Genomic DNA, 27,923 nt, shown 5'->3' on the forward strand with positions numbered 1-27,923 from the left:
TTTTTTTCAAAGGAAGATATTGGAGCATCTTGGATTATTTGACATCTCTTCTGTCTAGTTTTATACAGTTTTAAAATTTTAATAACTTTTTCTGTAGATCATCGTAAGCATGAGGGATAAAACCAAGAAGAAAACAGGAGTTAGAATGAATGGAAAATTCATTATTCAGTTCAATAAAAGTATATAATAGAAAAATATTTGCTAATAATTTTTACAACAGTAGTTATATGAAGTTTAGTGTATGTGTATGAATAATATAGTTCTTCTTATGAGTGAAAAGACATTAATTTTGTGCTCATAATTAGGTTATTGACTTATACTCCTTTTAAAAAAAGTTTTTTCCCTTTCCCCCAACAGAATCTGTCTATGATCTTCTCCCAAAGGAGTTACAGTTACCTCCATCTAGAGAACCATCTGTAGCATCAATGAGTCAGACAAGTGGTGGTGAGGCAGGCTCGCCTCCTCCAGCTGTAGTTGCTGCTGGTATGCATTTCATTTTACTTTTAAAAGAAAAAGTATTATCTGGTCAACATGAACAGTGCTGGCAAAATTCATATCAAAGAGTGTGATTTGAGGGTTTGTTTTAGGAGGTTTTAAACTACATACTTTTAACATTAAAAACTTTCAGTATACAATATTCTTGATACAACTGTTATTTCTTAAAATTTCACGTTGGCACATCTATTAGTGCCATCTCCCAGAATGGACCTTATCTTCAACTATGGGAACAAGTTTAAAGTTTTTTTGTTCACTGCACATAAAAAGGTTATTATAAATACCAAGCTATGGGTAGAAAATTATATTTGAGTCTCTATAAAACAATTATTTTAAAAAATTTGCTCAAAGGGGAAAATGTTTTATTTTGTATAATCTGAAAAAAGGACTCAAGCACTCAAGTGTCTTTTCTGTTTGTAGCATGTTACTATAACCTTTTCCCTACATTTAAAAACATATGTGACTTTATACTTATTTTAAATTCAGTTGAAAGTAAATGGAAGATTTGAATGTAATGTTTATATAAAGACATTTTCTTATATCAGTGAAAAAGTATGGAAAGTAATGTTTGAAATTTATCAAGTTTATTTTTAATCAGCTCTCAAATCATACACTTTATAATTATATAAAATTGGTTCAAATTTTGATTGAATTACAAGATTGACAGACAAGCTAATTGAAAAATGTCTTGATTAGTGATAAATTAATAAAGAATGCTTTCAGTAATATTAGATTGCCCAACTGTAATTCTTTTTTTAGTTGGGTTTATAGACTACTAAGTGTGTTTGATGTTTTAAAAAAGTTAGAAAATTACATATATATACTCTGAAGTTTAATCTATCCTACTAATTAGAGGTTTCTTGCCTAATATGATACCTCTCATCTTTTAAAATGGTACTTAAAATCCATCAAAACATTGTTTTCAGTAAATTCTTTTTGTTTCAAAAAGAACAGTGAAGCGGAAGGTTGTGATTTAAATGAGGATATTGGTACTACAATAGAACTTTGGGTACTTTTCTTATTTGCATTAACCTAAGTCCAGTTAACCTTGTGTACCAATCTTTCCCCTGAGCCGTATAGTGCAATATGCAGCCTTCCTGGTTGAGGGCAGGAAAACTTTAAACATGGCCAAGAAACTTACCAGCCCTGCTCACTGTTCATGTGTTGCCAGACATTTTCTAACAGATTCTGTGGATTTAACTGTGAACATTTTAGTAATTGAATTGTTAAGATGACCTGGTTTCACTTTATATGCACTGAATATTTTTTCTGGAATTTAAATATTTAATCTAGTTTTAAAATAGTATCAGATAATAAAATATATATTTTTTAATTTTAATGAAATATTTCACTTTAAATCCACAGGTAGAAATTGACTAACTGATTTCTTTTGTATCTTTTGAGATTTGTTTAAAGACATGTTGAATCTGTATAGAACTAAAAGTCTGTTTCTTCTGTGCTTTTTAACATCTGTTGACAGTAGATCCAGTTCCTTTTAAAAGCTGAAAAAATGTTAGCTAGGTTTGGAAAAAGAACGACACTTCCTTTGAAATAATACCAAACTCAGTTTTAGAAGTTTTTATATATAAATATTGAAAGTTTTTGAATTTGAGTCACTAATGGAATGTTGAAGGTCCCTCCTTCCCTCCCTCCCTCCATAATCCTCTCCAGATAAATTTGAATGAAGTCTTTGAGTTGAAAAATCATGAAAATAAGAATTAACCAAAGGAAGTATTCTGAAGTAATGAATTCTTATTAGATCAAGAAGTTATTGACATTGTAAAGATTGTGAAGAGAGTAAAGAGGTGACCTTGATAATTTTCATATATTCACACACAGAAAGTTTCTACGATCTAAAACCAAGTCATTTGTAATTTTTTTTACACATGTTTACTTTTAACCAACATAGTCTTATTCTAGAATTCTAATGTCTTATTGGTAGAATAGAGTCTTTGTCATGTAACATTATAGGTAAGAGAGTTTAAATTGCAGAATAGTTATAGTAGGGATATCAGTTAGTATGTATAATTAGAGTTGCTTTTTTTATTTGACATATTAATGTCCTTAGTGACATACATGTCAAAGAGATTTGGAGTAACTTAGCAGTTATTCAGTGTTTCCTGGCCAAAAGACTAGATGTTTAGGGAAAGATACATTAATTTAGACTTCTTTGATTTTTTTTTTTAATCTATAGCATTTGCTGTTTAAATATGAAATGCATAAAAATGATGACTCTTGATGTAGTTAATTCTTCAGAGTTTTGAAGGAGCCGGATTGGCTGCTATCAGGTATGAGGGCCTGGTGGGAACAGACTTCTAGTTCTGCCATAAAGGTTTGTGTTTCACAAATTCTAAATCAATTTAAATTTTAAAATTTAGAGGCTGGGCATATAGGTGTTCATGTACATTTTAAATTATTTAATTATTAAAAATGTGTTTCTCAGATTCGCCAATCTAGATTTTTTTCCCTTTATGTATTACTGAAGGAATGAGTAAACATGATGCTGCTAATCCACAATCCAGAATACTGGGTAAAAAGAATGTCTCTTAAACCTTTTTTCTGCTTCTACACTATTCACACTTTTACATACTCTCATTAATAACATCTTTTATCTGGTAAGACCCAGAGTTGGGAATGGGGGAGAGGTTTACTTCCTTACAACTCCTCCCCTCTCCATAGGGCCAAGTGTCACAATCTGGGAGGTGTAGTTGGAAATCAACAGTCTGAAATCCGTACTCTTCCCCATTTTTAAAAGGCATCTGTTTTTGTCGCACTAGAAAGTTTCTTAGGAGTTTGAGGTTCAATATATAAATGAATAAAAGTTTTAGAAGTACAGACTTTCTGAAGAATATTGTAGGTTCTTAGTAATTAAGACAGAGACTGTTTTCCTAACACAAAAAAGTTATCCAGGGACTTCCCTGGTGGTCCAGTGGTTAAGACTCTTCGTTCCCAATGCAGGGGGCCCAGGGTTCGATTCCTGGTGAGAGAACTAAGATCGCACATACTACAACTAAGGCCACGTGCTACAACTACTGAGCCCGCACACTCTAGAGTCCACTCACTGCAACTAGAGCAGCCAGTGCACCACAACAAAGACCCAAATAAATAAATAAAAATTATCACTTATTAAAAAAAAGTTACCTACATGAATTGATAAATTCTGGCAAAATAAGGAGTTGATCAAGAAGAAATGAAAGTTGTGAAAGGATTCTTTTTGTTTGTTTCTTTAATCCTACAGTATAGGTTGGAAGGAACTAAAATATAAGAAGTATTATTAAGGAGAACTAAAACAGTTACACTAGAATTTTGGATTTTTGAAAAGAGATATGGCAGATATTTTTCTTAAATAACAGCTTTATTGAGATACAATTCACATACCAATCGAGTATTTTTAAAAATCTACTTACATGTTTACAGTTTTATCCTTAGATTGTCTTAATTTATTTAAAATAGGGAGTCTTTCACAGAAGTGAACAATAAACTTTACTCTTCATTTTAAGAAATCAAATTATTTTCTTGTTCTATCCTAAATTCTATTTGTCCTCATCTTGGGATGTAGCATCATGTTTATTAGTTTATATCAAAATATTTTGCTAGGGTAATTATTTCAGGTTTCTTTAAAATGTTTTAATTCTAATTCTTGAAATAAACAATGAATTAATCAAACCATAGGTTTTATAATTCAGCCAGAGAATCTTAAGAATAACTAGTTAGTAATTCTTTTGTTGTTTTCATAAAGTTGTTATTTTACTTTCAGGAATTATATATTAGTCCTCTTTAGAAATAATATCTCAGTATATGAATACTTGGTAGCAGTTTTTAACATGTATAGGTATATACACTAATAAAGCACATACAAAAGTTTTTAAAGGCTGTAATTAAAGTTAATAATTTTACATGAAGTGATCCATATAATAAACTTTTCTGTTGGAAGAGACTTATTAAATAGTGCTTTGAATTTTATGCTTACAGCAAGTACCTAACAGGTATTTTCTATACTGAAAGAACTTAACTGTGTGCTATTTACAGTATAGGAGGGGACACTAGAGAACTAAATAATGTCCTATAATCAAAGAACGCTATGCTTTAATTTATTGGTTTGGCCAAAAAGTTCATTCAGGTTTTTCCATAAGATGTTACAGAAAAACCCGAATGAACTTTTTGGCTATCCCAATACTTCAGACACCTTAATCACCTAAATTAAAATCATAGAAATTTGTAGACCATCCATAACAGCAAAACTATACAAAAATTGAGTTGAAGAAAATATAAGCTATCATTTTTGAGTTCCTACTATGTGATAGGAATTGTACTTTACAATTTACATGAAGTGATCCATATGATCCATATCATATCATATGGTGTGGATATGGATATCATATATATATGATCCGTCCATCATATCATATCATAACTCAATCCTTCCAGGCACAAGACACCTCTCTTCTTTCCCACTAAGGTCTAAGTTCTTTTCTCCTTGCCATTGTACTTTAGGGAATTTAGCATAATGTTCTGTCACTTCAATTAGGGAAACACAAGATCCTGGACTAGGCAGTGTGTAGGACATTGAGTTGAAAAAGCCATACTCATTCTCCTCTGCAAGTTTCAGGATCTAAAAAATAGGAATATTATTTCTAGAAGAATATAAATTGTTTATAAAAGTTATTTACAGTAACAGAGTACTTAGCCCATTGAATTTATTGTAACTTGTTTACTAGTGTTAGAAGATACTTGCAGTTATGTAATTCTTATTTTCTTGAGTTGACTAAATTTAAGGAGCAAATTTGCCCTTGACTGCTCTCCTGGGCTAACTAGGTTAACATATTTCAGAATTTGGGCCATTTATGTAGTATATATTCCGAAGATTAAACCCAAAGCCCATTAACAGGAAAAGTAATTCACCTATGTAACCTACATATTGATGTTGTGAGCTGAAGTGTGAATTGATCTTGGTTATTCCATATGGTCATTCCTACTTTTCCTAGAAAACTGGACCACTTCCAGAAGGAAGTCAGATCCTAGCTACAAACACGTTGAAGTAACAACATGTTTAAAAACTTTTCTCCTCATTCTGACTTTTAAAATTACATAGTAAATCTAAATACATACATTTATACATATAGAAATATGTGTGTATGTACGTATGTATAGATGTGTACTACTAACATCTGCGTTATTAGAATGGAGAGCATCAGCAAACTTGGGCCATAATGGTTAATTCAGAAACAGTTACCAATTCAGGAGACTATCCATATTATACATTTCCACTGACAGAAAGTACACATGGCCTATTAATGGTTTATTCCCTAAATGTTTACCTTTTTTGGTCCTCTTGCTAATTTTTAGCAACTTTTATAAATATTGTGGTTTTTTCATTTTCTGGTAGAATAAGCAGATTTTTATATTACCTGAGTCTATAGAATAGCATTTTAAAACTGCACACAGATTCTCAGCCATTCATAGACAAATTACATACATCAAATAGACACAATTTCTTTTTTTGTTTATGTGTTTTGTAGAATTTCACATTAAGAAATTAATGCACAGAAGTAGGCTTACTTTTTTTATGCTACCAATAAGATTGATAATAAGCAAAAAGTATTGCCATAACTAATTGTTTTATAATAATTAGTTGTATAAATAATAGTAATAAAGTTGTATAAAAACACTCCAGCTGGGACTGGAGTGAGGGGAATTGATTAGGGTAGGATACAACAAAAGACTTCACCTGTTTCTATGACATTATTTCTCTTTTCCCATATGTGAAATATAATAAAATTAGCATGAGCTTTGGAATCATAAAGACCTACTTTGAATCTGATTGCTATCATATCATTTCTATCATATAGACAGAACCTTGTGGAAGTTCAGTAAATTTCTCATATTACCCCTGTAAGTAGACAGTAACAACAACTTTTTCTTAAGATTATTATGAAGGTAAATATGTAAAATACTTAATACTGCCTGATAATCAGTGATCGTTCGGTAAACATTGACCTCCCTCCCACATGGATTTCTCCTTTCATTTGTTAGTAAGGTTTTAAAAAATAGATCTTATTTTTATAAAAACAAGTTTTTTAGCTTTATTTTGCTTCTTTCTTTCCATTCTCAGTCTGTTTTTTACCTCATTTTGAAGTTTTGCATATCAGACAACACATGGGCCATGGGATTTCCTTTCTGACTTACTCTTTAATGTTGACACTCTCACTAGGAGCCCTTGTAAATGAAAGAAGCATTGCTAGAGGATGATGAATCATAGGGAGAACAGACACTTCCCAAAGGGATGATTCTGCAAAGTTGACTGATTAAGTATTCTTCCTAGAATTCTCTTCCCACTTTTTAAAAAATGAAATGATAAAGTTGCGTGATCAATTATCAAAACTTCTAGTAGAGCAATTTATGACTTCTGTTTTTTGTCTAGACATTTTATCTACAATTGGATCTAATGTACACTGTAATCCAGATCCAGTTGTAAAACCATTCTGAATTATTATATCAGAAGATTTTAATGATACAAATACTATTTTCCCTTTTTTGTTCACCTCTGAAAAAGAAGAAATATGAAGACATTGGACTAGAGTTGATAGGAATGACTTTATTATTTAATTTAAACAATTTTAAAAGGTATTATATGATAAAGCATTGAAGTGACCTTCAAATAGCATCCCTCAGAACTGTTTTTTTCTCTCCAGTTCTTAAGTTAATGTGGTGGTAATCTCTCTTTTTGTCTTAAAGTAAACATTACCTTTCAAGTAGTATAATTGCTGTCTTTTTGTTTAAAAAACCCTGTTCTTCCTGGGGTCTTTGACAACAATAAATGTAGTCATCAGCTAGTATAGTTATTCCCTTTTGTGTTTAAATTATTTGAGAGTGAGGATTCTTTCTGGGATTTTTGGTCTCCACCCAGTATCAATGACTGATGCTACCCTGTAGTACTTAAATCACTGGATGATAGAAAGCATCTTTGTCTTCCAAGAGGAAAGGATTTAAAAAACAGATTGTGTAATATGTACCTAGTACCTATTTTACACTGTGATTAAATACTTAGGGTTGAATAGGATAAAATATATATTTAAAACATTGCTCTCAGTGTCAGGACACTTACAAATTTTGTAAGCATTTTATTTTTCAGGAAACATTCTTTAATAAATACTCTGTGAATGTTTATTAATGGCACTCAGACAAGGTAAAAATAATTATTTTAGGAGAATTTAGATTAAAAGCGGGAGAGTAATTATTGTGTAGTATTAGAACTATGACTGGCAGTTTGATGGACTGAAGGAGAGAAGGATGGTCTCTAGTAAATAAGTAACAACCCCTTCAGCTTCAGCAATAGTGCTAATTATTTTTTTTAAATAGAGCCTCTAGGATCAAACGTTTTATGCACAGTACATATCTAATTTAAAAGTGTAAATTAGGACTTCCCTGGTGGTCCATTTGTTAAGATGCCTCACTTCCAATGCAGGGGCAAGGGTTTGATCCCTGGTCAGGGAACTAAGATCCCATGCTGCACGGCATGGCCAAGAATCTTTTTAAAAAGTGTAAATTAGTAACTTTTTTGGAGGGGGGGGTGATGAGGAAGTGTTTGGAAGTTGGCCTGAGAAATGAAACTACTCTTTTGCTGGTAAAATGTATATATCTTTAGTGCTTGAGTGTATTGGTCAGAACATATCGTCGTATACTCTTTAAGGGAATTTGGGTAAGGGCATAGTTTAAAAACACCTAGAGAGAACATTCTGGCTTATGGATTAGATTGCATTAGTAAACAGGAGAACAAATTGGTGAATATGAGTTAACAAAAATTTTGAATAAGAAATTTACCCACATGCATTTATTTGGATGTTAATAATTTAATTTTTTAAAGTTTGTTTTAAAACATTGCTTATAGTAGCATGTAAACCTATGTTGGGTGGGAAAAGTACAAATGGGAAATTAGAACTGTTTTAAACATGTAAATTAAATGATCGACCCTACAATTTTGGTTTTTTGGTTTTTTTTGTTTTGTTTTTATTTTTGTTTTTTGGTAAAGTAATCTGGATTGCTTATTTTATATGCTGGGATGCTAGTTGTTTTTTCTATTAATACACTTAACTTGCATTCTAGCTTCGCCATTCAGAGACAGGCATCGTGTGGTGGGTTGTGTGACAGTGTCTGTCAATAGTGAAGACAAATAGTGCCAGAGACATTTAACCCATCCAATCTCACCCAGGGTATAGGTCGGTCTCGTTTTCAGACTTCTTCTTAAGTCTTTTTTCTTTCTTTCTTTCTTCCTTCCTTCCTTTCTTTTTTTGTTTCTAAATAGTGGATTGATACTGATTGAAACTAAAACTTTTTTGTAAAGTTTTAAACTTTACCTTAATATTATAAGAAGAAGAAGAAGAAAAGTAGAAAACGAAGGTTGGCATGTAAGGTGTTGACAAAGCAGGTTTGCAGCCACTTTGTGTGTTCTAGATTTTTCAGTCCCTTGGCAACATGAATGTTGGCCTTATAATTTTTTTCTCTCAATATCTTTCTTCTTTGATCTGAAAATATATTCTTGTATCTGGTGACTTTTATCAGACAAATGTTTAGATTTGAAGTCATTGTTACCAGTAAGAAAAATGGAAATACTTAAAAAGAATTACTGAGACTGAACAGTAAGGGTTTTAGACCAGAAATTGTTTCCAAATGACCTGTGTTGATTTTTATTATTATTTTCTGAACAGTCAGTAGTTTACTCCCTCTCCGTTCCACTATTGGTTCACTTAGCACACTTGCAAATTTTTACGGCTTTTTTAAGGTAACTCAACTGATTTTGCACTGATGTTGAGAAGTTATAAAATATAAGTGCATATTTAAATGCTAGGGACCACATTTTTATCTTGGAAGCTTAGTTAAATGTCATTTCTGTCATATTTTTTTAAATCAGTGAAAGGTATTTGTTTCTTTTGAGGACTTTAAAGAATGTTTCTAATTTCAAAGGTTTCTATTAAAAGTTGAGTTAGTTCCACATAAAGTATCATCTCTTTTTTATGGTATTTAAAGCACTAAAATGATAATGATAATTTAAATAATTTCTCGTTTACAAATCTAGAACTAATGGTTCTTAATTTTAAAATACAGTTTAAGAAAGCAGTATATAAACTACATGGGTTTCTCTATGTGGTACCACTTAAAACTCCATTTTCATCTTTCCAATCAAATTAATAATATAGTTGACCCTTGAACAACACGGGGTCGAGGGTGGTAGGGGTACTGTCCCTTAGCACAGTCAGAAATCCATGTATTACTTACTTTGCACTCAGCCCTCCTTATCCTTGGCTCTGCATTCACAGATTCAAGCAACCACAAGTTGCCTAGTGCTGTAGTATGTATTTATTTTAAAAAAAAATTGTGAATAAGTGGACCCACGCAGTTCAAACCTGTGTTGTTCAAGGGTAAACTGTACTTGCAAATTCTGTAATATCCAGGAAGATATTATCTGCTATTCTTTTTATCCCAAGTGCTTTGAATATTCATAGTGAACCTTAATGATTACATCAGTTCTTGAAAGAAGCCAAATATACAGTTTAAGTTCACCATCATTACTGGCATTTGGCCTAGTAATTGGCTACTGCCAATTAATAAATCTAACAAGTCTGAAATTTTTATGTTTAGATATAGAATACTATAGATGTGATGCTTTTCTTTACTTGTAAATTTAAAAATTATTCTTTTGAGATTATAAATTTCTGTCAGTAAGTTATAAAAATGGTCTATCAGTTTTCTCTTTGGTGTTGCTGTGCTCTCTGTGGTCACAGAAAAAGCTATGGAAAAATAAAATTCTTTTTGGGGACTTTTCTGGCAGTCCAGGGGTTAAGACTTCGCCTTCCAGTGCAGGTGCGGGTTCGATCCCTGGTCCAGGAGCTAAGATCCCACATGCCTCGTGACCAAAAAAACCCCCAAACATAAAACAGAAGCACTATTGTAACAAATTCAATGAAGACTTAAAATATGGTCCACATCAAAAAAAAAAAAAAGAAAGAAAGAAAACTCTTTAAAAAGTAAAAAAAAAAATAAAATTCTTTTAAGTTCAAAGATAAGTTTTTTCATAAAAGAAATAATAAAAATTTATTCACACATTACTTAGGTGAGTAAATAATTTTAAGAGGAAGAAACTTTCAACTTTATGAAGGATTGGTAAGGGATTTAAAAAACAAATAAATTATAAGGTTATAAAAAGAATACATTATGACTGTTCTGCTTGGTGAGAAAATAAAAGCAATTATTAAAACATTTTTATGCTGGAGTTTTTTATTTTAATAAGCAGCAATTAAACATAGTCTCTACATTCCTAACAGATAAAGATGGGCATTCAAACCCAAAAAGGGATGGGAGGGGTAGTTAGCATATTTTGTTTATAAAGGAATATATAGAAGAGGCAGGATTACATTAGCATTTTAATTCTATGGAATGTCAGTTAAGCTATTTCTTGAAATTTAATAATATATAGATTAAAACGTTTTTGTAAATATTTTAAGAACATTTCTAATATTCCCAGGAATTCATTGTGCTTTTCTGGGAATGCTTAGAAATGACAAATTACTGTTTAGAAATCTAAAATGTTCTTGCTATTATGTTATGCATTTACTTTTTAATAGATAATATTAAGAATTTGTTATTTTTAGTGAATTTATGGATTAATACACAAGTAGGTAATTTGGCTTATGTATGTTTCAAGAAAGAAAGTTATTAGCACATTCTTTGTAGAAATATTGAGTAGTTACCATTAAACTCTTAAGTTACTTCTGAACCTTCCCTGTATAAGTTAATGCTATTATAGCAAGGTATAAATCTTTTTTTTTTTTTGACCTGATAATGTGTCCATTATGAACACATTGGTACATTTATTTACCAGTTTAACTTTAATGTAACTCATCATACATATCAAATATTGGCTTCTCATAAATCAATTTAATTAAAAAATTGAATTTTTACTACATGCAAGTCATAGTATGTTAGGTGTCAGGAGGGTCTAAGATGAGAAAGATGTTGTCCATACTCTCTAGGGGCCCATAGTTCTTATCCCTTATTACTTCACCACCTCACCTGGCATTATTAATGCACTTAGGTGATGTCTTGCTAACCAGAATGTAACATGCTTATGTGAAGGGTTTTATACACCATTTTCATCATCATCAGAGGGATAATGATACTATTGTAAAGAGTTTTATAGTTTAAAAAAATTTGTCTTATATTCATTGTATTCTTAAAATGAGTAGAACCTTTGTAATTTAGGATCAAACTGAGGTAACCTTTAAAAAGTAATTTTTTAAAATTAAATGATACTACTGTCTTTTGACAGAGTTTATGTTTTCAGCTTTATAGTTTTGTGCTAATGAACTTTTTTATTTAGTAAGTATATCCAGGAAACTGCAGGTAAAATATTCATAATGTGTGTTAGGTGTCAAAGGAAAATGTATAGAATATTTTAACTTATGTAGGGTATGAGATCACAGTTTGGCATACCTGTCCCAGAACAGATATTTACGTACAGTTAAATCAATTGGGTTTTATAACCATGATTTTTAAATAAGATTTGCAAGATAAAATCACATATACTTCAAAGAGCAATGCTAGGTTATAGCTTGCATATTAAATTCATAAATATATAACTTGCTTTTGAGTTCATGATTACATTTCACCTAACTTTCCGTCTGTCATGGACAGGGATCCCTGAGATGTTCATATTCTGCATTCTCATGTGCATGGTACTTAGATTCAAAAAGAGTGGGTGGGGGAAAGCTGCTTTATAGAAATACAAGTTCACAGAATTCATGCTGCATGCTTTGTGTGTTCCACTGCAAATACTGCATGCTGCATACTTGTATTTCTCTGAAAATGATGAACATAGACTCATACACACAAAAAGTTTAGTTTCTTTTTTGCCAATAGTTGGAACAGATGGAGGAATGTTAGACATAATACCTTCTCTATTTTTTCTAAAATGAATTCTGTAATATTTTTCAAAAAATAAGGAAAAACCTTGTTATTTAAACCCAAAGTGGCTACAAATCAGCTCCTAAACTGTCACTGACATTAGTATCTAGATTTTGTAGTTTTTACAAATCTTTTAAAATATTTATTTACTAAGAAAACATTGCATTAATGCATGATACGAAATTGATAAAAATTTTTCTTTAAATTGGAATGCAGTTTAAAGTGACTGAATTTTCCAATTTCAGCTACTGCATTTGACAAGGATACAAACTGGAAAATGGAACTGGTATCATCTAAATGCTCTAAGTGCTTTAACTCATGGTAGTTGAGAAAAATCTTTCCATGTGGCATTATGTAGATTTCATTATTGATGGCTAATATTAATAACTGTGCTCTTCAGCCTTGACAGCAATGAAAAATTGTGGGTGCATTTAGTTCTTTCAAATGGTTTAAGTGTTTTGGTGCATGTTTTCAATTTAAAAATAGATCTTTGGCACTTGGCTTTTGATTATCGAAATATTGGCATTCTGACATTTCACTCTTTATATAATTGATGTGGATGTTGCAATTCCAGTAACTGCACATCACAGTTTTAAGTTTATCTTATTACACCACTTTAAAACAGTAGCATACATGGCTATAGATAAAAATTAATTTTAGATTTAAACATATTTTTAGTTGTCTGTCACGTTACCTATTTTCATTTTTGTATGTGTTTATGATTGTAAACCTTTCCTTATCTTATACAAGATAAAATTGTATAGGACTGATAACTTCCAACTTTAACATTATTAGTGTGCCTCTTGATATTATGTTGTTAAGGGTTTAGTAGTAGCATTTTTCAATGAGTTGTTATGCCAGTTGCCACACATTTTGAAAAGATCTACTTTTGACTTTTTTTGTTAGGCATAATAAGTAAATGGTTTTATAAAAAACCTTTTTATAAGAACTAATTCTGGTTCTCTCCAGAGATTTTTTTCTGTTTAACTCTTTTTTGTTAGACTTCAGCCAATAAAATTTACTGTTAACTCATCTGAAGAAATTCCCTTAATAGTTAAAATCAAGGAGGCCTTTTAAAGAGAGAGGAAATGGACAGTGGTAACCAATTGCCAATAAGAAAAATCCATCCAATAATACGTCCTTCTTCTGTTTTTCATTCTGCGATAAAGGGTGGATTTATTTATTGTAGAGATCATGGTTTTGAACTGCCACTTCCAACTTCTGGAGACCCTCAGTGGTTAACTTGCTTATCTTCTACAGCCCAGCATGTTCCAAATCAAACCTTTTTCACTTTTATTCTTGTAGATTTTAAAACAATCATAGTGACGGTACCAGTTCCATTTTGCCTCCAATTCAGTCGATTATATATTTTTTCTATTTATTTCTCATTTTATAATTGATATCTGGAATAATCAGCAGCTCTTTTCTCATTTATTTTCTCATATTTTTATTCCAGGATTTGCCTCTGAAGCAGGGAGTGTCTGCATTAAAAATGACCTGTAGTTCTCTGCTTCATAGGTTAGAAACTTATTTTAATATTTTGTGGCTAAGCACAGTCCCACTTTTCAAATTCTATAATGAATTATTTAATTGGCATTGAATGTGGACCACAAGCATATATTTCATATTGGGTTTTTTTTTTTATTATTTTAAATGATTAAAATTCAGTGGAACTATCCAGCTGAGGCAATAAAAGCTTTGTTTTTGCTTTACAGCTTAAAACATTAAATTAGATTTTAAAAAATCTATCAATTATAACACAAGTAAAATAATGCTATTTGGGCATTTTTAAAAATTGCATTTTTTAGGCCTTGTATTGCTTGAAGCATTTATATTCTAAAACTTAACCAAATTCCAACTATTCATTTTGGGGAAAAACAATCAGTTCACAAATCACATTTTCAATGGGACTGCTAGCCAGCATAGGTGAAAACATGTATAGTGTATTTACTCTTAAATTGTACACTGCAGATGCTTCTTCAGCTCCCTCCTCTTCCTCCATGGGCGGTGCTTGCAGCTCCTTTACCACCTCTTCCAGCCCTACCATTTATTCTACCTCAGTCACCGACAGCAAGGCTATGCAAGTGGAGAGCTGCTCCTCAGCCTTGGGGGTAAGTAACCGAGGGGTAAGTGAAAAGCAGTTAACCAGTAACACAGTTCAGCAGCATCCATCAACACCGAAGAGGCACACAGTCTTGTACATCTCACCACCACCTGAGGACTTGCTGGATAACAGTCGGATGTCCTGCCAGGATGAGGGGTGTGGATTGGAATCTGAGCAGAGCTGCAGTATGTGGATGGAGGATTCCCCCTCCAACTTCAGTAACATGAGCACCAGTTCCTACAATGATAACACTGAGGTACCTCGTAAATCACGAAAACGAAATCCAAAGCAGAGGCCGGGGGTCAAACGACGAGATTGTGAAGAGTCTAATATGGATATATTTGATGCCGACAGTGCCAAAGCACCTCACTATGTGCTTTCTCAGCTTACCACGGACAACAAAGGCAACTCAAAAGCAGGAAATGGGTTGGTATTCACATTTTTTTAAAGTTCTCTCACCATTATGCAAAACAAAAAAATAAATCATTCCTCATTTTTCTTAATTGCTCAGCTCAAGTTTGCATCTAAAGCAAAGATACTAGTTTTATCATTGAAATAACATGAAAATTTTAACTTAAAATTATCAGGTTTCACTAGAGAAGAAAATAAAATACCAGTAGATTTTACCAATAGTTATCTTAGTATGGGTAAGATTTAGTAGAAAATGAAAATAATCTGTTTAGAAATAATTTTTAAATTTCAAATGGACTTATACTTTAAAAGAATTTTAAAATATTTTTATTCATAGAAATAACTAGTGATGCAATGACTCCAGCTAAAACAAACATTTACAGAGGGCTAGTTTGTATTCCCTTTCATGTTGTCTCCCCAAATGATTCAGTCATTTTCCATTTTTGTGAAGATTTTAGTCTTTATTTCCCTTTTTTCTTTTATTTGATGAAAACAAGAAAAACTAAATTGATAGTTTGATTCTCAACTTAGATTCATGTATTTATTTTAAGCTTTTTCTTTAATATATTATGCCAATTCAGGATTTTTAAAAAAATAAATGTATCACTTTTTTTTTTTTTTTTTCTGTGATTCTGGGTTATATATCTAAAGGGTGATAGAACCAGGATCATGGTGCCTGTTTGAGTTTTCATTCATCTCTGCCAGTTCACAACACTCACTAAATATGTTTCAATAGCTATATTATAGAATATTCACTTCTGAAGTAGAGAATACTATGACTTATTTTTAACTTTCTGATTCCTTTAATACTTTTATTGTAACATTTAATTTCTAGACTTTTGATTAGATTTTCCTACAGTATATTCAGCATAGTTTGATAGAATTTAACTCACTGGATCTTGAGAGATTACTTTTTTGGGTGGCAGGGTATGTATGGTCCTTTAGTTGACCCAGGATCTCCTACAATTTCAGGCTGTCACAGAATATGATGGAGATGCTTTTGATTGTTTCACTATTTGATTACATCATTGGTATATTTTAAGTTAAAAATCTGGTTGAGAGTTATAGAGAATATTCTTAATGTGTATTAAACTTGTCCTTAAATATTTTCTCAGTATATTTTTAAAGTAATACCTACCATTTAAGTAATGATTATTCTATACTACTTTCTTCTCTACTCTCATTTAAAACTCCTTTGGGGTGATAATAGTAAATAAAAACGCACATTTACATATTTTTCATTTTTAGAAAGTCCAGATTAGGAAATTATCTAAAAGAAAACAACATATACCCTTTCCTAAAGTGTTGCCATTAGCAGAGTCAACAATTCTAGGACATATCTGTAGAACTGTTATCTATAGAAAATGCTCTGAAACGCAGTAGCAGAGATTTAAAAGGCTCATATGTGTCTATCATTAAATACAGGTATGTGTTTATTCGGGCTTCTGTGGAGAAAGTGTTTTTTTTTTTTTTTAAGTTCCGTAAGAGAGATTTTCATTTTTATACTGAAATAAATGTTAAAGTTCAGAATGAAGAACAAATAAAATTTTGACTTACAGTTAGTCAACACACATGATTTGCAGTTGCTGTTAAAGAGATATCTTGACCTACATCTTTTCTGCTTCTGCTTTTGTATGATAGATATATCTTAGAAATGATTTGAGGTTACCCAGGGAAAGTATAATAACATTTGTCAAGACAAAATCTCTCATGAAATAATTCATGGAACAGAAACTCATCAAGCAGCAGAAGAAATGTCCAGCTTCTTAGGTAATGGAAAAATATTTGACACTAGCATATGAAAATGATAGAAGAAGTTTAAACTTTGAATTTATAAGAACTATATTAAGGAAAGGATAAAACCATATATAAATATAGAAAAATAGGCCTTTGAAAACAGTTTTTAAGGGGATCTCAAACTAAAGTTCTATGTTCTTCAATAAGGAAGATGTTAGAAACATGAAAGAAATTTTGCCATAAAATTTCTATTTATATAATGCTAAATTATAGAAAATGTAGCCTCAAACATGTTGAGTACAGCAGTTTTTATTGATCTTCAAGATGGAAATAGCATTTTTGTATGAATAAAATGTTATATGAAAGAGTTTATTAAGAAAACAAAATCATTTTTAAAAAACTACTCAGTATTTAAACATTCCTAGCCATATTTTTCTTAAATTCTTCACCTAAATGTCCTGAGAATCAGTAGCCAATGTCTCTTTAGATATTCCTAGAAATTAAGATATGATGTCACCTGCATGTGAAACCTGTTTTAGGCATTTTATAGTGAAAATTATTTTTGTGACAGGCAACCAGAAGGATGTACAGCACAAAGGAATTAGTGTCATTTTAAGTTCTGAATAGAATATTCCAAGACAGTGGATTTTCTTTTTAGATAATCACTTAGAAGTAAAATCCCATACAATTAGCTACTATTTTCTTGTTTTTTCCTTAAGCCATAATGCATTAAAAATTAGTAATTTGAATGACTGCTTTTCTAAGAATTAGTTGATGTTTTTATTGTTTTACACAGCTAGGGATCTAAATATGTATGTATACAATTTTTACATTTAAGCCTAGAGAATAAAGTTAGTTTTAAGGGCTTTTAAAGGTATCATTTCAGAAATTGTTTGATTACATGTGCTATTCTTCTTTAAGCCATAATGTGTATACTTTATCAACTTAAAATTTTCATCCCAAGTGAAATATTTTGTTTTATTGAAATAGTAAAACTCAATATCATCTATTTACCCTCATAAATATTAGCTTGGCCAGCATAAATGAATACAAAAGCCACATCTTGCCAAATTAATGATATGCTAAATTTTCCTTATATTTCAGACTAAAGTGTTCCCTTTCCTATTATAAAATTAATAGATATTAATTACAAACATTTGAAAAATGCAGAAAAATAGAAGAAAATAAATAACCTATAATCTAATAAATCAGTACAACTATTAGATTTTGCTGTTTTTTCTTTTAGTCCCTTTCAGTGCATATTTAGAGAATGTTTTTACATAGCTTAAGTAGATGAATATTTTTGCTTTGATTTTTTTTAATGAGTATAAAACAGTATCATTATAGTATGCAAAGTACTGCACATTGTATTCAGTGCAAATATTTGCATTTCTACCCAGAATGATGAAAAAATAGGATTTATTGCCCTTTGTTCTGACTTTGACTTGATACTTTTGTTCATAGAATTTATTCTTCCAGGGCCTTTTAAATTACTTACACAGGTAATCTTTGACTTAATTATGTCAAACTTCATCAACAAGTTTGCCTTCATCAACAAATACTTTTTCAGCATCTTTTGTTTCAGGAATTGTGCAAGGTTTAGGGAATATGAAGATGATTGAGCAAAGTACTTCCCTTCAGAACCCTTCCTCTCACCCAGTCAGTCTAACTGCATACCTTACTGCATCCTAGCCATGGATTCACCCCAATCCAAAATTCCATTGAGAACATAGCCTTTTCCCTCTTTATTATTGATGACTGAGTTAACAACTTGGTTAGAAATGAAGAGGTAAACATTAGAGCTAGATTTAAGGCTGCTTAGCCACCATTGCTCCTCTATGTTTGAAGTCATAATATTTCTCCTAGGACCTGTTTGCTTTTGGACAGGATTTTGTCCACAGTCATCTCTTGGCTCCTTTATTTTCAATTTGAGTGTAAACTTAGGACTGGGAAAGTGATACAGAAAGCATTATAGGCCCTGACTCTATTTTTAAATATACATAGGTAATTTTTAAACTAATAGTATTGTTTTCTATTTATTTTTATCACATATATACAGTACTTCAGATTAAATGTGTTGACCTGAAGTCCTAACCACCATTTGAAATATTTTTCTTTGAACATACATTCTGCATAGCAAATGCATAATATACAAATAAACATTAGAAACCCAATTAAAAAAAATAAGTTAGATTGCCTATCTGTAAAGCACAGATTATAAATTTTTTATATGCTGAGGGCTTTAATTATTTAATTAATCACAAATTAAAGTACTCTGAAAAATTTAACTTCTGAGAAAGATTGTTTAGAGTAAAGCTAATTTCCAAATTAAAATTGAATCACTGATTTTTTTTTTTTAGTATAATTTTCTCAGTTTGATGTACTAAGGAAAATATCCAAAAGAATATGTACATGTTCCTTCAGTTTCTTTAAGGCCTTTTGTGTTTTTTTGTTAGTTTGTGTCTTTGTGCTACCCCCACTTTTCTTTTGCTTTGTAAGTCCTATTAGAAAATAATAGTAATCTTGTAGCTTTAGGTAACACTCACACATATATGTAATTTTTAAACTTTATTTTGAATGAAGTGCAATGTGAAAGGTTATAGTGACATTAGCTATTGTCTTTCCTGTTATTCTTGGTTTATTGCATTCAGTCTTCCTTCCTCCTGCCACACATACGCATTCTTTGTCATCCCTGTCCAACTTTACCACCAAATTTTATTTTCAATTTTTTTTAATTGAAGTATAGTTGATTTACAGTGTTGTGCCAATCTCTGCTATACAGCAGAGTGACTTAGTTATATACATATATACATTCTCTTTAATTACAAAAGTTTTAAAGATACTTTACTTATGGAATGTAGTGTCCCTTAGGCTGTCTTTTATTTTGTCAGTAAGATAATCAGTTGTTTTTAATGTTATTGCCTATTCTCTTTCTTCCTTTATCTTAGATGACTTTTGTAGAAAACTCTTTTTGATACTTTTTCCACTTTGTGCTTTGACTTCTCAGAACATTGGAAAACCAAAAAGGAACTGGAGTAAAGAAGAGCCCTATGTTGTGCGGACAGTATCCTGTTAAAAGTGAGGGAAAGGAGCTGAAGATAGTTGTACAACCTGAGACCCAGCACAGAGCTCGGTACCTAACTGAGGGTAGTCGTGGCTCAGTAAAGGACAGAACACAGCAAGGCTTTCCTACAGTAAAGGTACTTATTTTAGTTAGCAATATATGAAGAATTTTATCTACTTTTACTTATTATTTTGTTTTTAACCAAAAAAGAGCTGCCTAAAATAAAACTAATAGTTGTATATATTAGAAATTAAAAGTCTGACTGAATTATAGGCCAAATATGATTACTCTGATGTCCTTTGAATTTTAGTTTAAATGAAAGGAGAGATGAAAGTGTGTTCTAACAAGTAAAATATATGGCAATCATGAATTATCTTCCCTTTATATTTGACATTGGTAGCAACTGTTTTAGATTCTTCTCACACCTTATATTTAAGAAGAAATTTTAAAGTGAGTCCGAAGAAATATTGTAGAAATTATCTTGGACTTGGAAAATAAGGTTTTTGAGATGGCTAAAGCAATCAGGACTACTCAACTCAGAAAATAATTGATTGATAGGTAACTTAAGTCTTCAGTTTAAAAAACAGGATATCGGGCTTCCCTGGTGGCGCAGTGGTTGAGAGTCCGCCTGCTGATGCAGGGGACACGGGTTCGTGCCGTGGTCCGGGAAGATCCCACATGCTGCAGAGCGGCTGGGCCCCTGAGCTATGGGCGCTGAGCCTGCGCATCCGGAACCTGTGCTCCGCAACGGGAGAGGCCACAACAGTGAGAGGCCTGCGTACCACCAAAAAAAATTAATTAATTAATTAAAAAAATTTAAAACAGGATATCAGTTGAGTCTTTATCTTTTCAGAACTTAGACTAACAGAAGAAAGAGGGGACACTTAAATTTTAGCACCTGGGATACCTTATTGAAAAGACTATTTCTCTTTGAAGACAAACCAAAAGAAGTGGAGTAGGGGATGTTTATTTAACAAGTGTTCCTACCCCTTGCAAAATACTAAACAGGAATTTTGGCTAGTCACATGGTAGATTCTTGTAAATACAGTTTGTGTAAATGTGTTAGTTGAACAATATTTAATTGAACTGCCTTTCGTTTTATACTTGAAAGAAATAATGGTAGAAACTTGGGATCAAGAAGCTTACTCATGACCATTATACGGTTTGTTAATAATCACATGTACAGTATCATTCCTACCCCTCTACTACTCACCACGCCAATCCTTTTTCAGTCCCCCCATCTTAGGACAAGTAACAGGCAAGTGAGAAATTTAAGTTATGCTTTGTATAAATATTTGTCTAACCAGACATTTTGATAGTTTGGTAAATATTTTTAACCTAATTGCTCTGACTTTAAGTTATGCTTTGTCTAAATACTTGTCTGCAGAAGTAGTTAGATTAATTGCCTGTGATAAGGAGTGAATTGGCTGATCTTAAAAGTTTACTTATTCACTCATTCAGCAAATACCGTACCCTTCTATGTGCCAGACACTGATCTAAGGTACTGCTAACAATTTGGGTAGACTGCTTATTTGCTGCTTATTTGACTCATTATGGTGATACCCATAGATACAGAGATACAGTTATTCTTGGATAGAGAAGATATATGAGTTTTTTTATAAGCACTTTGATGTGGATTGTACAAGTTATTTTGTGATTTTCTGCATTCTGTATTAGCAGCTTCAATGTTTACAAACCTTATCAAGAACCAGCATTGGAAACATTTGTTCCCAAGTGTTCTTTTAAATATTTATTTATTCTTCAGCATACAAATTATAATTTAATTTATGAAGGCTTGCTAGAGATCTGTAATGACCCATAGGTCCTGGTTTGAACCAGCAGTTTTTCAGACCATAATGTTTTGGCCTAGGATTTTGTGATGTTGTATATATGTATCTAGTCTATGAAAATGAGCTCCATACCCCTAGTATTTATATAGCTGCACTTCAAACACTTTCCTACTCAAACAGCTTTAACAGAGTAAAAATTTAGTAGATGTACTCTCATTTGATGATGATGATAATGATGCCACTAGCACAGTTTAGTGAATTTTCCATTAGTGGTGGTGGTAAATCCTGAGTAACCCACATGTTTTGGCAGTCCGTAAATTTATAAATACCTTAAAGGATTGTGTATGCATTCTCATCTGGTTGTACAAATTAATTACAAATGATAATTTATCATTAAACATCTAAAATTAAAATGTGATTATTGCAGAACTAAAACTTAGAGTTTTCTGCAAAAATTTAGCCAATTTTCCTTTATGAAAATATTTTACCTCTGTTTTTCTGGAAGACTTGTTATTTCTTTATTGTAATCCAGTTATAAATATAACAATATAGAACTTGGTCTTAAATGTTTGATTTTACAGTTAGATTATTTGAAATGCTGATTAGTGTTTATGCTCCCTGTTATCTCACTCCAGCTGGAAGGCCATAATGAGCCAGTAGTGTTGCAGGTGTTTGTGGGCAATGACTCTGGTCGAGTGAAACCACATGGATTTTATCAGGCCTGCAGGGTAACTGGGCGAAATACAACTCCCTGCAAAGAAGTGGACATTGAAGGCACTACTGTTATAGAAGTCGGCCTTGATCCGAGCAACAATATGACACTGGCGTGAGTACTTAGTAAAAAAATTTTTTGTTAATTCGTTACACTTTTGCAGTAGGCAGGAAAATTTTTTAGTTTCTAATGTATAAAAGATATTGAGTATTGTACTGAAATGTTTTAAGCATAACAAATAAAAAGAATAGTTTATTGCAGAATGGTAATGGGTGAAAACGAACTCTTTTGCCCTTTGCTAGAGAATTCCCATAGTGAAAGACAAGGATATAAAAGCCAGGTGGAATGCTGGCTTTTTGGAAAATAATACAGACTTATATGTTGGAATTAATAATATTAACATTAAAAAATAAAATTATAAACAATTTGATTTGCTTTCCTAAATTCTCTTTTGTTAGTGTTTGCAGTAGAAACTGACAGAGATCATTCATGGTGCCTTGACCCATCTTGGTATGAAAAAGCATATTGCTGGTCTAAATTTACCTTCTGTTTCTATTTTCCTATGTTAAAAAATTATGTCCTGGGACTACCTATTTTTCATCTTATGCATTTTCATTTCCTGAAATATATTAGAAATGATTGAAATTAATTTTTTTCCTTAATCCTTTTATTAAGGACCTTTAATCCTAACAGTAACCATAACAGCAGCAAATATTGATCTGGGATAGACCTGTTCAGTAATTATCCGTATTGGATAGCTAAAGACTTTTCTCTACTTGGTTTTCACGTTTTGTTCTTTTTTTTTTGAAAACCATTTTGAATAAGTTAGTGAGAGGATAGTTTGAAAAGGGAAATTTTGAAACATATTTAGTGAAGGTTTATTTTTTAACTTTTGAAATTGTAAAAATAAATGTATATGGTGGAAGATAGGGAGTTACTGATTATAAAAATAGTACTTATTCCTTATAAGTTGAAAATACAGATTAATAAAAATCTCAATAAAATTTAGTAGTAATATAAAGCTAAAAACATACCCCTCAAACACCAACTTCCAACTTAATAGAACTAATTACTGTTTTGACATTTATTTTTCCATCCTTTTTTCTGATAAAATTGCGATGATACTCTACTCACTGCTTTGTAACCTGCTCTTCACTTATCATGAGCATTTTCCCATAACATTAAATATTATTTATAGCATATGTTTTAATGGCTGTGCAGTGTTACATTTTGGGGGGGGAGACAGTTACTAATTTTTTTCAAATAAAATCCGTTTCTCTATTTTAATATCTGAATTAGGTGCAAAAAGAAAGAGGATAAATTTAATTTTTTAAAGCAAAAGTAACTCTTGTAAACCATTACTTATGTTCAGATTTTGAAATAGTGATTTTACTTCTGTACTATTTTTTCCATTATTATTATAAATGAAAAGTTGACAAGATGAGAAGTTATGAATATTCAGAACTTACCCTTCTCTGTTTTTTGAATTTGGAACCGTATAATTATATTACATACTCAAAAATTAAAAAGGAAGCAAATTATTTTTAAAAAGAAAACTTGTTTGATTAAGAATATTGTACTATTTATACAACAGAAAATATCAGTTAATATATTTTTTCTGTATTAGGGTGGACTGCGTAGGGATATTGAAATTGAGGAATGCTGATGTTGAAGCCAGAATAGGAATTGCTGGTTCCAAGAAAAAAAGCACTCGTGCCAGATTGGTTTTTCGAGTTAATATCACAAGGAAAGATGGCTCCACTTTGACACTGCAAACACCCTCTTCTCCGATTTTATGTAGTAAGTAAGAAAATATGGAGGTATTAAATATATGGAGGTTTTTTTTCATTTTCTATCAATCTTTTGATATCTCTAAATATCAGTTGTTTTTCATATTCCAGCTTGTGATCATGAAAAATTTGAAACATTTTCAAAGCTATAGTTAAATTTTCTAGGCTAAATTAAAGGTGGGTAATTTCTAATAAAATTCAAAAGGAATGTAGCATTTTGTAGTTTCCTTTTATCATCCTATACTGATTTAAAAAGTAGTTTGAACAGTTTGCCTGAAGTAAATTGCAAAGGCACAGGATTTTCACAGCATCTTCATAGTGTGATAAATCGCTGTGATTCTAAGTGTTTGTATTAGAATTTAAGAAAAAATAAGGTAAGCAGAACTTTGTAAATATATAGCAGTTGGAGTTCTGATTACAAATTAAAGTATTATAGTATAGTGGGAAATGAAATTCTTACTTTGCTAACCTTGGCATAGAAAGTAAATGACGTGTGTGCGTAATTTTTTTTTTTGGCTGTGTTGGGTCTTCATTGCTTTGCATGGGCTCTTCTCTGGTTGCGCAGAGTGAGGGCCACTCTTCGTTGCGGTGTGCGGGCTTCTCATTGTGGTGGCTTCTCTTGTTATGGAGCACGGGCTCTAGGTGCGCGGGCTTCAGTAGTTGTGGCATGTGGCCTCAGTAGTTGTGGCTCGCGGGCTCTAGAGTGCAGGCTCAGTAGTTGTGGCACATGGGCTCAGTAGTTGTGGCTCACGGGCTCTAGAGCACAGGCTCAGTAGTTGTGGCGCACAGGCTTAGTTGCTCCGTGGCATGTGGGATCTTTCCGGACCAGGGATCGAATCCGTGTCCCCTGCATTGGCAGGGGGATTCTCAACCATTGCACCACCGGGGAAGTCCGTGTGTGTGTATTTAAATTCAGTCATGTTGTATGTGCTTCAAGATATAGTCTGGTTTCCCTGTAATGAGTATTATTATAAGTAATAAATAGGAAAACTTTTTCCTTTGTACATCCCTTAAGAAGATTTTCATTAACTATTATTTTCTTTGGCCTTGCTTCTGAATTCAAAAGAGCAGAAGAGACTGAGTTCCATTCACTTGAATTTCCTATTGGGTCGTTATGGGTATTATGACCTTGGTACCCCCAGGATACTTACAAAGCCTTTGTTATTTAATTGTAGCTTAGTTTTGTCAAATTATTCACCCTTGGTAAATCTTATTTTTCCCTTCCTTTCTAATTCATCTCAGAAGTGACTGTACCCCTATGTTAGCTTGGCAAACACCCTCATTTTTTTTTTTTTTTTCTGTACGCGGGCCTCTCACTGTTGTGGCCTCTCCTGTTGCAGAGCACAGGGTCCAGACGCTCAGGCTCAGCGGCCATGGCTCACGGGCCCAGCCGCTCCGCAGTATGTGGGATCCTCCCGGACCGGGGCACGAACCCGTGTACCCTGCATCGGCAGGCGGACTCTCAACCACTGCGCCACCAGGGAAGCCCCACCCTCATTTTAAAAAGAAAGTAGTAAATATCTTCCTGATCTCAAGAGAGCTCATTTGGGGCTTCCCTGGTAGCACAGTGGTTAAGAATCCAATCCCTGGTCTGGGAAGATTGCACATGCCACGGAGCAACTAAGCCTGTGCACCACAACTGCTGAGCCTGTGCTCTAGAGCCCGTGAGCCACAACTACTGAGCCCACGTGCCACAACTGCTGAGCCCATGCGCCTAGAGCCCGTGCTGCGCAACAAGAGAAGCCACTGCAATGAGAAGCCCACACACCGCAACGCAACAAAGAGTAGCTCCTGCTCACCGCAACTAGAGAAAGCCTGTGCGCGGCAACAAAGACCCAATGCAGCCAAAAAATTTTTATAAAATAAAATAAAAATAAAGAGAGCTCATTTGGATTTCTCTATTTTTCATTATTATGAAAAATTTGTTTTGATACTAGTATTTCCTTGGGCTATTTCTGGATAACGTTCAGTTATAAATATACTGCTTTTAAAGTTTCTAGGTTCCATGTCCATTCTGTTGTGTTCAGATAGGGACAGAGTAAATAATCTGTAGATGGTTTATTGAGTTATAAAGCTTTTCTAATTTAGGTGCTAATTTACTGTAAATCACAATATGTCTCAACTTGAATATTATTAGAATGGAGTTTCAATTTTAGTGGGGCATGTGCAGTTCTTCTTTTACGTGATCTAATACTTTGAGCATGACCATAGCCACTCTATGTTCCATTATGGGTTTATGGTTTGTGTTTATTTCCGTGAATATAACCTTTTTGGCAGGTTAGAGCAGTTGGAGTAGAATGAGAGGTGAAAAGGAAATAGGTTAGTAAGAAGGGTTAGAATTGGAATGGGAGGTAGAAGGAAACAGGAAGATGAGAGGGAGGTAGAAAAGGAAGAGGGGCCAAAAGGTTCTAGAGCTGGAAGGGAGGAGAGGAAACAGATACTTGATCTTCCATCTAGAAACACTCAGTGGAAAGAAGGCCTAATGCCAGAATTCATGTTGTGCCTTGTGACCTTAGAAAAACAGTCCTGCTTCTACTTGTTGGTTTAACAGTGGCCATTGGATCCATTGTCTTTTTGTTTGTTTGTTGTTAAGGGGATAGAAAAATCATCCCCTTTTACATTCTTCACACCTTTAGATGTCTCCAGACAATACATGTATACTAGATCAAATTAAGAATATCAATTTTCATACCTTTTTAGTATCCACCCTTCTATAATAATTTTTTTAATATGGCAAAATTAATCATCGCTTTCTTCAGTATAATGTATTTTAGATTTTGTCTTACTAATGCTTATTGTATTAAATCTTACTGAATTTAACGAGTTCCTACTTTCCTTATTTCTAGCTCTTCCACAACTTTAGAAAAGGGATAATATCATTGAGTAAACTTCTCTTCTCTTCACAGACATTAAAAAGCCTTACTAATTCTTTTGACAGGTTGAAATATTTGCTTTGTTATTTTTCAGTATTCAGATATTCAGTATTCAGATGTTCATTAATTTTTTTCAGCTTTTTATTTTTGGCTGTGTTGGGTCTTTGTTGCTGTGCGAGGGCTTTCTCTAGTTGTGGCGAGCAGGGGCTGCTCTAGGCATGCGGGCTTCAGTAGGTGTAGCATGAGGGCTCAGTAGTTGTGGCTTGCAGGCTCTAGAGTGCAGGCTCTGTAGTTGTGACGAATGGGCTTAGTTGCTCCATGGCATGTGGGATCTTCCCGGACCAGGGCTCAAACCCATGTCCCCTGTGTTGGCAGGTGGATTCTTGACTACTGTGCCACCAGGGAAGTCCCTCAGCTTTATTTTTGTGGCCGCTATTAGAACAGCATCTAAAAGCACATTGTTTTTTATAATACCAGAAAGGTACCTGCTTTTTTTGTTACAGTTTTTTAAAGCAATGTGATCACTTTCAAGAGTCAGCTTACTAATTACTTAAAGATAAAAATAAAACAGTTAATGCGTAAATAATCCTGACTTCAGTTCTGTTTAGTATGGAGTATGTCCTGTTAGGTAACCATTAAACTTTTTAATAGGAAAGACCTTTTAAGGTCAAAAGTTAGAAGTTAAATTGTCTTGAACAGACTAGTTCTTTGTGTAATGTAAATACAAATATATAAAAGATAAATACACATTGTACCTTCAGAGGGGCCTCATTTGGCCATCTTAAGCCTTTAATACATAAAAGGAAAAAATGAGGTAGGAAAAAAGTTTTGATAATCATGAATGAAGTGGAATTTCCATATAGTATTTTGAAAGTGGGGGGGGAGGTTATAGACTTTCCATTCATTTTGTTAATACAATATGTGCATATAATTTTGCACCTCTTGTTTTCTAATCAAAATAATGTTTATCATATTTTTCTTGAATGTTA

The 27,923-nt window shown here is 32.6% G+C and overlaps 1 protein-coding gene across 3 annotated transcripts in view; it reads left to right on the forward strand.

The window, feature by feature from the left end:
- The first annotated feature begins 362 nt into the window (after positions 1 to 362).
- Positions 363 to 27,923, forward strand: part of NFAT5 (nuclear factor of activated T cells 5) — a 59,156-nt gene continuing 31,595 nt past the window's right edge. The window contains exons 1-6 of one of the 3 annotated variants that reach the window (XM_082677992.1): positions 417 to 483; positions 13,910 to 13,971; positions 14,425 to 14,983; positions 19,713 to 19,905; positions 22,195 to 22,385; positions 23,899 to 24,071. In XM_082677992.1, the coding sequence (XP_082534118.1) occupies positions 14,454 to 14,983; positions 19,713 to 19,905; positions 22,195 to 22,385; positions 23,899 to 24,071 (1,087 nt within the window). In that variant the 5' untranslated portion in view covers positions 417 to 483; positions 13,910 to 13,971; positions 14,425 to 14,453. Of the gene's footprint in view, positions 484 to 13,909; positions 13,972 to 14,424; positions 14,984 to 19,712; positions 19,906 to 22,194; positions 22,386 to 23,898; positions 24,072 to 27,923 lie in introns of all 3 variants that reach the window. The other 2 variants (XM_082677993.1, XM_082677991.1) reach the window with 2 other exon arrangements.

The sequence above is a fragment of the Grampus griseus genome, assembly GCF_964374135.1.
Source record: "Grampus griseus genome assembly, chromosome: 19".
Classification (NCBI taxonomy): Eukaryota; Metazoa; Chordata; class Mammalia; order Artiodactyla; family Delphinidae; genus Grampus; species Grampus griseus.